General features: G+C 36.5%; 1 protein-coding gene across 1 annotated transcript in view; it reads left to right on the top strand.

Annotated features, from left to right (window-relative positions):
- The first annotated feature begins 2,309 nt into the window (after positions 1 to 2,309).
- The window catches only part of LOC115214933 (glycine cleavage system H protein), a 30,365-nt gene continuing 17,796 nt past the window's right edge, over positions 2,310 to 14,878 (top strand). The window contains exons 1-2 of the mRNA XM_029784017.2: positions 2,310 to 2,633; positions 11,473 to 11,552. Coding sequence (XP_029639877.1) covers positions 2,507 to 2,633; positions 11,473 to 11,552 — 207 coding nt within the window. The 5' untranslated portion in view covers positions 2,310 to 2,506. The remainder of the gene's footprint in view (positions 2,634 to 11,472; positions 11,553 to 14,878) is intronic.

Consider the following 14,878-nt stretch of genomic DNA (forward strand, 5'->3'; position numbering starts at 1 on the left):
ATATGTGCATCTCTGATCACGAGCAGAAGTAGTGGGGGAGCATCATAGCCATGTGTTGAGAAGGATTCTTTGGGGTTTGAATAATTCACCTCTGGAAATATGGGTGTTTCGTTCAACGTCCTTAAACAACCCTTATTCAGGGACCTTTTGAGCGGGATGGGTTACTCGATCTGAAGAAAATTCTAACTGGGCTCCACCTGCAAGGTCATGTGCTGTTTATCTTGATATGAGATCACCATGTCGCGCACATATGGTTGTGATGCATGTGCCTGGTGTACCCTTATCAGACGGGTAGTCATGATGGGTATACTGGGCTTCGTATATTTTACCCCAGTGTCACTTTGATGCCATGCTCTGCTCGCTCACTCAATAATAATAATAATAATAATAATAATTATGATGATGATGATGATGTTTTCTTTATTAAACACTAAAGATTCACAAAAAACCTTGAGGACGGTACAGGACAATACAATGTGGGGTTACATAAAAAGCGTGTAAAAAGTAAAATATTAGTAACAATATAAAATTATAACAATGAATAATTCCCCCAAAGGGGGAACTCACAGAGTTCTCACAAAACCACGGTTGCCCTGACATGTGCCCTTTCACGCACCTTTTCACTAAATTGCTGGGAGGCAGCACTTCCCACTCTACCCTCACTTTCCTTTTCAAGTGAAACTTGAAAAGTTGATGAGGTTAAATTACAAATTTTGTTTTTGTTGCTTAAATCTTAGCAATGGGCCACCCTTGAGCTAAACGAAATGTGTTTTTGGGTAGAAAAATATTGCAAAAATCAATACATGTCAGAGTGACAACAAAGCGAAGAAGGTACCAGGTGCTGATGGGATGTGCTAGAAACAACTGCTACATCTCCCTTAAATCACACACCTTTACGTCGGAAAATATTTTCAAAATTGTTTTTCCTTTTTACTGAAAAGGTTTCTCCTATCTTCAAAAAGTTATGTAAAAAGTAGTTTAGTGAAGTTTGTATGCCGTAGGTAGATAAGAGTCCTTGCATCACGTGCGAAGGGCTTTGCTCTCGTCCAGGATTTGGGCTACATGCTATTTTAAAATGATAATTCTTAAAAAGAGGATACTATTATCTTATTAAGTACATTAGAACCGACCACCAAGTAGCACGCGCGCGCGTACACAAACACACCACACACACATACACATACCTATCTCTTGCAAAATTTTGATTTTGGGTTTTTTTTAAACACAATACACTTCTTAAAAGAAAAAAAATTGCGCTTTTTTAATTAAATTGAACTGGCAACCCCGTTCAGAATATACTAATTTGATTTTCATAAAGATTCATTTCTTAAAGCCACAGGTTGTTTAGACCAAGCTCAGTTCTTTTCTACTCTAGGGACAAGGCCCGAAATTTTAAGGGAGGGGACCATCGATTAGATCGACCCAGTACGGAACTCGAAAGGATGAAAGGCAAAGTCGACCTCGGCAGAATTTGAACTCAGAACATAGCAGCAGACGAAATACCTATTTCTTTACTACCCACAAGGGGCTAAACACAGAGAGGACAAACAAGGACAGATAAACGGATTAAGTCGATTTTATCGACCCCAGTGCGTAACTGGTACTTATCTAATCAACCCCGAAAGGATGAAAAGCAAAGTCGACCTCGGCAGAATTTGAACTCAGAACGTAGCGGTAGACGAAATACCGCAAAGCAATTCGCCCGGCCTGCTAACGTTTCTGCCAGTTCGCAGCCTTGACCAAGCTCGGTCCTAAAAAGCAGACCTGTGAACCAAGTTTTCCAACCATGGCTATTTTCAGGCAATGTATTTATGGTTATATTGTCCAGTGTTTCCGATTTTAAAGATGGTTTCAGGGGAATCTGATGGTTATTCTAAGCAGATTAAGAGACCATATACAGGTTCCATGCAAACTCCAGTTGTCGTTTAACCCACAAATTAAACAGTCTTATGAAGGCTAGTTATTTTTAGTTATTTTTTTAACAGTAGGATATAATTTGAGGGAATTTGGCTGTTATTTCCAGCAGGTCGAACGACCACGTAGAGCTTCCCTTGTTATAAAAAAAAGTTTAGATTTAATCTGGAAAGGAGAAAGGCATACTGAGCCCAGCGGAATTTTAACTCCGACGTAAAGGGACGTAACTAAAAACTACAGGGGTGTGGAGTTCATAATACTCCTCCCATTTATTTTTTCTTCTGTGTTATCACTTATGTATAAAGGCGGGGGAAACTATGAATATCTCATGTTGCTAAATTTGTGTGCATCGCGTATGAACGAAGAAAGAAAGTTGGTGCGGCAGATTTACTACCAACAATGTTCTTCACGTACACACTCACGCACACACACATATACATAGCTGTATGAGTGTTACTATAGTAATATGTATCATATACCCTCTGCCGCATGTTGGCACACACATAGAGAGAGAAAGAGAGAGAGAGTAAATAGGGCTGGGAATCTTAGATGTATCTATCCTGATACGATTGAAAGCACAGCAGAGTGAAACATGGCGCTTGTTGCTATTGGACGGAATGCTTGTTCTTGCGCTGCTCGTTTAATGAGCCGATCCTCACCAGTAATAACATCATTACAGAAATACAGACATTTCAGCCTGTCTTCTCGATCATATTCTGGTAAGCATTGAACCGTGAAAAGCTATAGATATTGGGTTTTAAATTTCTTTTGTGATAATTGCATGTATGGTTCGTTTGGCGAAATCCTTTACTGACCTTCACGTCTCTCTCTCTCTTATCGCTTTCGTATATATCAGTCGGTTATTGTATTAATTAAATAGATGTTTAAAAAATCAGAAAATATTAATGATGTGAATGGTCGTAATCTTCATAGTGTGTTTATTTTGCAGTTCGGACAACATTACTCGTATTCCAGTTAGAGCGGTTTTGTTAACTTTTTGAATATTAAAAGGGGAAAGGACGCAAATACATTAGAAAATCCTATTTCTTTTATTTTATACTCATTTACTTTATAAAGTCAAAAGCTAGCTTATATAAGTACGAAACTTTTCTTTGTACCCCCCCTCCACCCCGTTTGTCAACAAAGCTAGTTTTAACGTTACAAATCCCACGTGTTTCAAACTTGTAGCTGCGTAGAACATATACAAACCAGGCACGTAGCAGTGTATAAACAATGAAGTATGGGCTTTTTCTTATTTTTCAATATACTTCTGAACTGCTTCGACATATTTACTGGAATAGTTTGTTTGAGAATCGAAATTCAGTTGTGAATTTAGGCTTGCCAGAATTGTTAGAGCGCAAGATTTAATATTGCCCCATTACGTTGTGACTTTAGTTTGGATTAGCTTTTTATCCTTCTGAGGTCATCTGTATAATCGACAGTTCGATCTCATAAAATATGTTATTGTACTCCAGCTAGAAATCAATATATATATATATATATATATATATATATATATATATATGGTACAATTGTTGCATTACTCCCATTTACATGTCGCATTGAGTTGATACAAATATATATATAGATGATCCTTCGTTATTGGTCTATAGAGTGTTGGTACGGAGACAATGTCATTCACTCTCTTTATCTATGTCATGAGGGAAAGTTGTGTTGGTGAATGACATCGTGTACCAATACCGAAGGATTACCAACTCACTCATTCCTTATTTTCACATTCAGACCGTGCAGTCAGTGAAAACAAGTTATTTGCCAAACACATCTCAGTACCATGTCGGTATTCGCTGAAGCGATAGGACAAATATATCAGCGTGCATGTATTTGTGCGTACCCACCATTTTTTTTTTTTTCTTTGTATTAATTCTGATATCATCGAATCCACACACCCTGAAAGATATTTGTAGAAAATTTCATTAAAAAAATATCCACTTTTCTGAAAGATATGAGGGATCAAAGCCGCTCGTTTCCTAAACTTCTCTACTCACTTTCGGGAAAAAAATGTTCACAATTCCGATAAAATCGGAATCTACATCATCTGAAGCTTATTTGTAGAAAATTTCATCAAAAAGTGTCCATTTTTCTGAAAGTTATGAGGAAACAAAGTGGGGGGCACATTTGTGTAATTATGCATGGAAAAAGGCTTCAAGACAGGTAACACAATGGGGATAGTCAGTCTAGTTTTACGTTTAAAATGTGTGATACAAAATTATCTGTTAAAAATCATCACCAAAACGGAGAAATCCAATTCCAACATATGTCGTGACGACTATTCAGAAAGTTTACCCTACAATTCTGCATAAATTTGAACTCAAAACAAAAGAAAGAAATCCTCCAAGGCTGCCTCTCTTTTCAACTGAGACTTCAGCTTCTGCTATTTTGAACTTGATATCTCCACTTCAAACCTACTTACATTCTGTCCTTCATCTCATTGCGTCTTTATTCCACCCTCTCATCAATATGCGACAACCCATCCTACCCTTTACAGAACTAATTCTCTGTATCTTTTTCTCTCCTTCTACTGTTGATCTTTTGAACAGTTCAAGCTGAACATTAAACCACATTAACTTTACTTCGTGTTTTACCTCATTTCCTTTCAAAAGGTGTCTGAAAAGGATTAATGAATTAAAAATGAAAACAAGTTTTTGAATAACAGAATATTTACATATAAAATATCCATATTTAGGTTATTTTTCACACTACGACTCACCCCATGGACAGTTCTGCTTTACATGTCAAGCAATAGTTATTTTTTAATTTTTATTAGTTTGCCTTGTTTCTTTCTTTTTAATATTTTGTTATCAGTTGTTTTTACGTTTATTTATCACAAGGTTTAGCTGGTTACATATGTGTAAATGAGAAAAGTAGAGCAACAATAACATTTCTTAGATATTCAATTACTGGCCTATTTCTACTCCAGATCTAATAACTTTCAATAGTAACTGGCTTTATTTGCTGACATAAGTAAAATTATGTAATAAATATGAAAGTATTTGAAAGTTACCCTCCTCATTTAGAGACTACATATTGTGGTTGTGGGAGGGACTTCATTCAAGTAGCTATGGTTTTTTATGTTTCTCGCCTGAGTGAAAAATATGTACATACACGTAGGTGCTGGCATGGCTGTGTGGTAAGAAGCTTGGTTCCAAACTACATGGTTCTGGGTTCAATCCCACTGCGTGGCACCTTGTGCTAGTGTTTTCTACTGTAGCCGCAGGCGGACCAAAGCCCTGTGAGTGGATTTGTTTGACAGAAACTGAAAAGAAGCCCATCACACACACACACACACATATATATGTGTGTGTCTTTGTCCCCCCCCCCCACCATCGCTTGACAACCGAAGTTGGTGTGTTTACATCCCCGTAACTTAGCAGTTTGACAAAAGAGACCAGTAGATTAAGTACGAGGCTTTTGTGGCCGATTTCTTCAACTAAAACCCTTTAAGACAGTACCCCATCATGGCTAGTCAAATGACTGAAATTAGTAAAAGAATAAAGCCCTTACAGTGCCAGATTAACATCATTAAACAAAATAAGCATATGCTTATAGGATCCAGAGAAAGGAAGTACCACAGAAATGGTAAATGGTTTAAGACACAAAAGAAATCACTTTAAATTTGCTAAAATAATATTTGGGATGCCTTATATATAGAAGCAGATGTGTTATGTAAGATTAATGTTGATCTGATCAAAGACTTTGCAATTAAAAAAAGTAGGAGAAAACTTTTCAAATTTAAATAGTGAAAGTATACAAAAATAAATATTATTTTCCATCTTACTGTATTCTTTCATTTTGAAAAACAAAACTTTATTTTATGGTTTATATTTTGAATTCATCCTTTTTGCCTGCTGAGTGAACTGGAGCAACATGAAATGAAGTGTCTTGTTCAAGGACATGACATGCCACTCTGGAAATTGAACTCTTGACCTTAGGATCATGAACCAAATACCCTAAGCACTAAACCACGTGCCTTCACTTAGCTGGCAATAATGAGTAGTTACTGTATTTCAAAGGGCCGGCAATGTTGCATTCTGTGTCATGCTGAATCTCCCTGAGAACGACATTAAGGGTACACACATCTGTGGAGTGCTCAGCCACTTAATTTCACAAGCAGGCTGTTTTGTTGATCAGAGCAGCTGGAACCCTCGTAACTGACAGAGTGGTTTATATATATATATATATATATATATATATATATGGCATTAGGAAGGGCATCCAGCTGTAGAAACTCTGCCAGATCAGATTGGAGTCTGGTTCGCCAGACCTCGGTCAAATCGTCCAACCCATGCTAGCATGGAAAGCGGACGTTAAATGATGATGATATATATATATATATATATATATATTGGACTACATATATATGGAGGTACCAAAATCCTTTAAGTGCTTAGGGCCTCTGGCTTTTAATCTGCCTCTGCATACTTACATGACAAGCCTATGTGCAGTTTTCATCTACCAAATTCTCTTTACAATGAATTGGTTGACTTCAGGCTATAACACAAAATACTTGCCCAATATGCCATGTGGTGTGGTTTAAATGCAGAAATGTCTGGTTGTGAAGCAAACTTCTTTATCAACACAACAACTGAGTTAAAAGATTACCCTTTATAAGCTGAGGACCTGTTGAAGCAGGTTTGACTAAAAGTAATCAATGTCAGCTACTAAACCAACATCTGCTATAAAATTGTGATGAGCTGAGCAGAGACCTACTCTCATTTCTTTCTTTACCATATCTTTAAAGAAATGCACAATTTGTATGACATTTTTTTTTTTAAATTCATTTTGAAAATAATTGACAAAGTTAATGGATTTGAGCTACCGTTTGTTGTGGTTCTTTCATTATTAAACTGGAGTTTGGAACATAATTTAGCAAAGTATTCTTAAATAAAATTATGATGGAAGCTATTTTAAATATGTTGGATTGGTATTAAAAGGATTAAATCTCTGCTACTGTAGTAATTAATATTGAGAATGTGTGACTTGACTCTAGATAAATGATTTTTAACCTCCTGAAATAAGTTAATTTTAACAGATTAAAGTGTATAAATCACTAAAAAGCTAACCAGAAATAAATATAGTGAGGAAAAAAATTTATTTAATCACTAACTGAAAATATTTTCACTGGGAAACAACTCTAGACATGTTTCAGTCTTAATCTGACCTTGTCAGTGAAGTGTGTGTGTGTCCTTCTCTCTTTTTCTTAGTTTTTAGAATAGGTACACTACCTCTGCATGTCTTAAGAGGTGACATCAAAAAGATTTGGCATGAGGAAGGGGATCTCATAAAATGTTGCCTCTAGAGGCCCTGCGCAAGCCATGGATAGTGATGATATATATATATATATATGAGTACAGGACACCGCAAATAAACGTAGAACACAACGAGAAACGAAAACATAAAATCAAACAAGGAAACGGACTTTTTTTAACAACGTAAAAACAGAGTACAGGACAAACAATACAAGGAAAATTCCCCTTCATCAGCTGCCCCTGGTTCGACTCAATGCGTGTTTCGAAGGTAAGAGCAGAACACGGCCAGGCCGAAGCAGTCCTTCCTGCAAAAGGAATTAAATAAAATTCTTTTGCAGAGGGGTAAAACAAGTGACAAGAACAGGATGTAAAAGCAATACAAATGAAGAAAAAAACAGTACAGAATAACAGGACAAAGAATAACAATAAAGAATAACAGGACAAGGAAACCAACAATAAGGGCTTATATATATATATATCATTCACTCATGGCAGTGGGTCAACGTTTAGTTACTCATGAATATTTCTAGGATTCATTACTAATTCCATTCTCACCCAAATTCAATTTTTTTTTTTTTTAATTTTATCTAGTTTCAGCTCATGAGCTGTGGCCATGCTGGGGCACCGCCATTAAAATATCAGTGCCCGGGTCCATTGACTTTGTGTCTAAATATCTCAATTAATATTGAAAACTATACAACAGTTGTGTTCAAATGAACCACATGGTGCAAACCTTGTTAAAAAATATTAGACACATAATAGCCTTTTCATTTTAAGATATCTGTTGTTATAATGCATCAGATGTCATAGGTAGCTTAGCTTAATGGTACAGAGAGCTTAACAGGAGTTTCAGAGGTGTGGGGTTTGATTCTTTGTAATGGCTTGCTTAGCCTCATTTTTTTATTCCGTTTTTCTAAGGGTATACAGCTGATCTTCTAAGCCAGTGGTTCTTAACCTGGGTTCGATCAAACCCTAGGGGTTCATTGAGCCAGTCTCAGGTTCGGCGGGGGTCAAAATACACACAGCATAGCCTGGTTCACACTAGCAATGTCGGACCAATTTTGTCAGCTGTCAAAAAACCGGCTGCCAACAATTTGGCAACACAATTTTTCTTCACTATGTTAGATTACAGATAGTTAGTTGCATAGTAAAATAAATTTCCATGATAAACTAGTTTATTAAAAGATAAGTTACAATAACAGTATAAAATTTAATTTTAAAATATTAATTTATAAATAAATAAAAATATTTTAAAAGTGTTTTGAACAAAGCAAAAAATTGGCCCAGGTGTGTGTGTCTGTTCCTTTCAGCCCACTCATATTGTTTGTGACATCATTGGCTGCAGCTGATCATGCTACATCGCTTGGCTTTGATATCTGTGCTGCAGGATACTTGGTGTGCTCAGTAGTCCACTTGTGGCTGTTGTGATTGTACATCATTTGTGATTTTCTTTTAATCTTACAAACCCTTTATACTAACTATGTTGATGGGAAAAAGAAAGTGGTTGAACGAATACATACAGTATGGCTTCACGTGTATAAAGGAACGTGATGGGACTCAGCATCCTCAATGCATGATTTGCAATGCCAAGTTGAGCAATTCTAGTCTAGCACCAGCAAAACTAAAAGAACACTTCCTAGAGCTGCATGGAGATAGGAAATACAAGAACACAACACTTGCTGAATTCAAGGTGAAACGAATCAGATTCGATGAAAAGGCTACTCTGCCTGTTCTTGGCTTTGTACCCATCAACAAACTGATCCTCACAGCATCATACGAAGTTGTGTACTTGATCGCAAAGCAGGGCAAACCACACACCATTGGTGAAACACTCATATAACCAGTTGCTTTGAAGATGGCAAATATCATGCTGGGAAAAGCTGCTGAAGATAAGTTATCCCAAATTCCTCTTTAAAATAACACTACCAGCAGAAGAATGTATGATATGAGCGATGACATCTTGGTTCAAGTAGTTGCAGATCTGATTTCAAACCCAGCAAAATTCAGCCTCCAACTTGACAAGACCACCAACATTTCCAGTCTGAGCCTGCTTCTTGCTGTATTCAAGCGCTAAGTGAAAGACAACATGATAAAGGAAGATTTTATTTATCTTGTAAGCCTCTTACAACAAAAACCAAGGAAGCTGATGTGAAGAAACTCATGGATAGCTTCTTCAGAGACAATGGGCTCTCATGGAATATGGTTTCTGCAGTTTGTTCAGACAGAGCTCCAGCCATGCTGGGATGACACTCTGGTTTTGGAGTGGTGGTGAAATCTGATGCACCACTCATCATTGTTACATACTGTGTTCTATACAGGCATGAATTGGTAACAAAAATTTTGCCTCCAAAACTGGCAGAAGTATTAAAACTTATAGTTGAATTTGTGAACTACATGTAAAATAGTACTGTGAAGCACTGCATCTTCAAAGAGCTGTGTAATGAAATGGGCTCTGAATTCGAGGTACTTTTATACCATTCTAACATCTGGTGGTTATCCCAGGAAAGGTGCTAAATTTTATTTTTACTATGCATGTGGAATTAGCCCTGTTTTTGCGAAAGTACAACATTGTCATGTAGATTGCTTCAAAAATTCTGAGTTCATTCTCATTTTAGCATACATGGCTGATATTTTTGATGCTCTTGATCTTCTCAATCGACAGATGCAGGGCAGTTGAGTCAACATCATTGAAGCTGAAGAAAACCTGAAGGTGTTTTAAAAAAAGCTACCTTTATGGAAACAATGAACAGAGAATGATAATTTCACAAACTTCTCCCCATTGGACAACTCTGTAAGTAAGATTGAAGATGTGTCTGGAATTGGAGACACTTCTGTATCTGGAGAGCTGAAGTAAGCTATTACCATGCACTTAGATGAGCTTAGAAAGTCTCTCGACGGATACTTCCCCACCAGAGTGTCCTATCTGAAATTGTTCATCATGTAGTGTGTGCATTTTTGGGGGGTTTTCTTTTTATTGCAAATTATTTTAATTTAAATTAATATTTTATTTAAATGTTTCTGTGTATTAAGCTGAAACATTTGTCTTATTTTTTAAAATTTTATTTTCATAACAAAACTCATTATTTAATAATCTTAAATCATAGATCTTGTGTTATTAGATTAACCTCATATAGAATGTATGTGATTCAAAAGAGTAAAAGATAGTAAAAAAAATATATCGTCTGCATTATCAGATATCAAAATATTTTTCTGTTTACATTTAGGAGAAAATTTAAAAAAAACGAAAGCTAATGAACAAATTGTGTGCAAAATGTCGAAATGACTGGCGTTTTTTTTTTTAAACCTTTAGCATTTAATCTGGCCATATCCAGCCCAGATATTCTATCTGTTTTATGTTAAAACTGATGAAATCCTACCCTACAATGTTATTCTGAAAATAAACAATCACAACATTGAAATTTTGATGCTGTGAGATAATACATGATTAATTCAAAGCAATGTGAATAAATAAGCATCACATTTGACAATAACCTGAATGCTAAAGGGTTAAAAAAACTTAGTGAGTTCTAACACATTGTCAATTTTGCTTAAATTGCTATTACATGATTTTTTTAAAATTATATATATTTGTAATATCAAATTTTTAATGTGGAAACTTGCAGGCAATTAATCTTTTCACTAAAATTGAAAACAAATAGCTTGAGTATTTTAATTTAAACTTTTATGTAAAAATAAAAAAATATAAAAGAGCATTTATTACTATTTTTGTTTTTTAAATTCTAACTTCAGCAGGATTATTTTTTAAGCTTTTTCTCCTTGTCCTGTACTTTTCCAGGTTCAGTGCATAAGAATATTGTAGCTCTCTGTGCTCACATTTTTCATTCTTTTACTGCTTATTCTGTACTTATCCAGATTCAATACTTAGGAATATTTTAGAATTCTGTGCCTGCACTTTTCATTCTGTTATTGCTTGTTGTGTACTTTTCCAGGTATGATACTTAAGAATATTTTAGGATTCTGCATCTGCATTTTTCTCATTCTCGCTCTCTCTCTCTCTTTCTCTTTATGTCTATCTTCTAATTTCATACAAGATACATTTCTGCCTGAACAAATCAGTCACTATTTTCTTCGCTACATAACAATCACTTCATGCTTGGCATTGAATATATATTCACATTTTTTAACAATGGATCTTGACCTAGCAACATTAATATCAGTAATTACATTTGGTTGACAACAAAAGAAACAAGTGTTCAATTTCCACAAAAGTCTTTCTTTTAATTCTGTATTCCCTGTTTATTGTTTTTTCCTTTTTTTTTTTTTCTTTTAGAGAGATTTTATAACAAGTCCCATGAATGGATTTCCTTAAGTAATGGTGTTGGAACTATCGGGATTTCTGATTATGCTCAGGTAAGAAACATTGCATATAATTCCAAACATTTTTATAGCTAAGTGGTTTTGCATTAAAATCATTTTAATGCCATATATGTGTGCATTAATATATGGCTGTGCTGGCATGATTGTGTGGTAAGAAGATTGTTTCCCTGCCACATGATTCCAGTTCAGTCCCACTGTGTGACACCTTGGACAAGTCTCTTCTACTATAGCCTTGGGCCAACCAAAGCCTTGTAAGTGTATATGGTACACAGAAACTGAAAGAAGGCGGTGAGCTGGCAGAAACATTAGCACGCCGGGCGAAATGCTTAGCAGTATTTTGTCTGCTGTTACGTTCTGAGTTCAAATTCCGCCTAGGTCAACTTTGCCTTTCATCCTTTCGTGGTCAATAAATTAAGTACCAGTTGCATAGTGAGGTCGATGTAATCGACTTAATCTCTTTGTCTGTCCTTGTTTGTCTACTCTCTGTTTAGCCCCTTGTGGGCAATAAAGAAATAAGAAATTGAAAGAAGCCTGTTGTGTGTGTGTTTGTATCTGTGTTTTTGTAACCCACCACCACTTCGGTGTTGGTTTGTTTATGACTCTGTAAATTAGTGGTTCAGCAAAAGAGGCCAATAGAATAAATACAAGTCTTAAAAAGGTAAATACTGAGGTTCAACTACAAATTTTCAAGTCAGTGCCCAAGCATGGCCACAGTCTAATGACAAAAACAAGCAGAAGATAAGATATATATATATATATATAATGTCAATAGCCTTCTTCAGCCGCGCACAATTACCACACCATATATATATATATATTATATATATATATATATATATATTATATATATATATATATACATATATATATATATATATATGGTGTGGTAATTTTGCGCGGCTGAAGAAGGCTATTGACATACATGTTACATCAATTATGCATTGATATAAACATATGTACCGCTAAATCCTTTGCATCGTGTTTTTCTTTTGATAAATATACCCTATCACCTACACCACTAACTGGCATATACAGGTGCTTACAGTTATCAAGTATTCACCGTGAATTTTTTTTGTGTATATATATATATATACACACATCATACATACATACATACATACATACATACATTGTCACAGATTGGCTGGCTGAATATTCTAAGATTTTAAAATTCCATCTACTATTAATATGCTGTTTCGAATACTTCTAAAGGCTGAATGTAATTCCCACTCCTACTTCGGGTTTATCTCCTATGTAAGGTTGTGATCATATAATGCATAAAAATGATGGTGTAGTGTATGCAGGTTGAAGGCTATTGTTTGTTTATGAATTCTGCCAAATGCAAGCTTCCTTTTCGGGTACATGACGCTGCTGTCCCCCATCCCATGGTCACACAGGCCCACACCTCCCACTGAAAGGTAGGTCTGGTGAGATTGTTGAGATGCTTGAGCAGAGACATGTAGATTTGTGCTGCATCCAAGAAGTAGGGTGAAGAGGAAGTTCTGCTAGGTTTCTCACAGGCAAAGAACATAGGTATTAGATTTTCTGGGTAGGGAACACTGACGGGGTCAGGGGCATGGGTATATTTCTTGCAGAGAAATGGGTTGATAAGGTAATCGAGGTAGTCAGAGTCTGTGATAGAATACTTAAGATTAGATTAGTGCTACATTGTAAGTTAGCAACCATTATCTTGGCCTTTGCTCCTCAGCCAGGCTACCTGATGGACAGAAAGACCGATTTTGTGACACCCTCTTGCTGACTACCTCGTTGACGAATGACAGGGACCTTCTCTTTGTGGCTGGTGATTTCAATGAACATGTTGGTCAACATGCAGGAGGCTTCCATGGCATACATGAGGAGGGAACCGGGCTACTGGAGTTCTGTGATGCAAATGACCTTATGGTTTGCAATACTATCTTCAGGAAACCTGCTAGCCAGTCATCTACCAATCTGGTAGACACACTAGCCAAATTGACTACATCCTCGCCAGGAAAAGGGAAAGATGGCTGCTCATAAATGCCAAAACCTTTCCAGGTGAAGAATGTACCCCACAACATAGACTAGTACTTAGTGACTTCAGGATCAGGGCTAAATGGATGCCCAGAAGACAACCAGCATGGAGGAGAAGGGTCTGGAAGCTAAAAGATATTGCGAATGGACAGAGATTCAGAGATGTATTACTCAAAGCTTTTGATGAAATAGAGTGGGATATAGCATCACAAGATGTGGAAGACAACTGGAGGTTTCTACAGGACAACATGCTGGGGGCCACGGACCAGATCTGTGGATGGTGCAAAGTCCCCTCTCAACCCAAGATAATGTGGTGGTGGTGGTGGTGGTGGTGGTGGTGGAACAATGTTGTTGACAGAGCCATTAGGGAAAAGAAACAGGCTTGGAAGGACTGGAAGAATGATGGTAGCAGAGAATGGTACCAGACTGCCAGAAGGAAAGCTAGGAGACAGGTTTATTTAGCCAGAGGGGAAGCAGATAAGAAACAATTTGCTAATGTTCTGCGCCGTGAGGACCAACGACTTGAGGTAGATAAAACATGGGACAACAGTTGAAGGGAATGTTCTTTATGTTGCCTGTCTCATTTCTCATTTTGTTCACATGTTTTTTATGTCCTGTGCATATATATATATATATATATATATATATATATATATATGTAGGTATGTACATATATGTATGTTTAGATTAACCCTTTAACATTTAAACCTGTCATATCAGGTCCAAATATTCTACCCCGTTTTATGTTCAAACCGGACCAAATGCAGCCACTCACTCCTGCCCTACTATGTCATAGAAATAAACAATCACCTCATCAAGATCATGAAGCTACATGATCCTGCACAATTAATTCATAGCAATGTGAATGAATAAACATTGCATTTGACAGTGTAATCTGAATACTGTCAAATGCAATGTTTATTCATTCACATTGTTATGAATTAATTGTGCAGGATCATGTAGCTTCATGATCTTGATGAGGTGATTGTTTATTTCTATGACATAGTAGGGCAGGAGTGAGTGGCTGCATTTGGTCCGGTTTGAACATAAAACGGGGTAGAATATTTGGACCTGATATGACAGGTTTAAATGTTAAAGGGTTAATCTAAACATACATATATGTACATACCTACATATATATATATAGTCCGAGGCTATAGTAGAAGACATTTGCCCGAAATGCCACACAGTGGGATCCAACCCAAGCTTCTTACCACACAGGCACTCCTGTACCTATGTATATATGCAAAATTCAAATAAGTTATCATCATCATCATCATCATTTAGCGTCCGTTTTCCATGCTAGCATGGGTTGGACGGTTCAACTGGGGTCTGTGAAGCTGGAAGGC

This window comes from Octopus sinensis, linkage group LG1 (assembly GCF_006345805.1).
Source record: "Octopus sinensis linkage group LG1, ASM634580v1, whole genome shotgun sequence".
Lineage (NCBI taxonomy): Eukaryota > Metazoa > Mollusca > Cephalopoda > Octopoda > Octopodidae > Octopus > Octopus sinensis.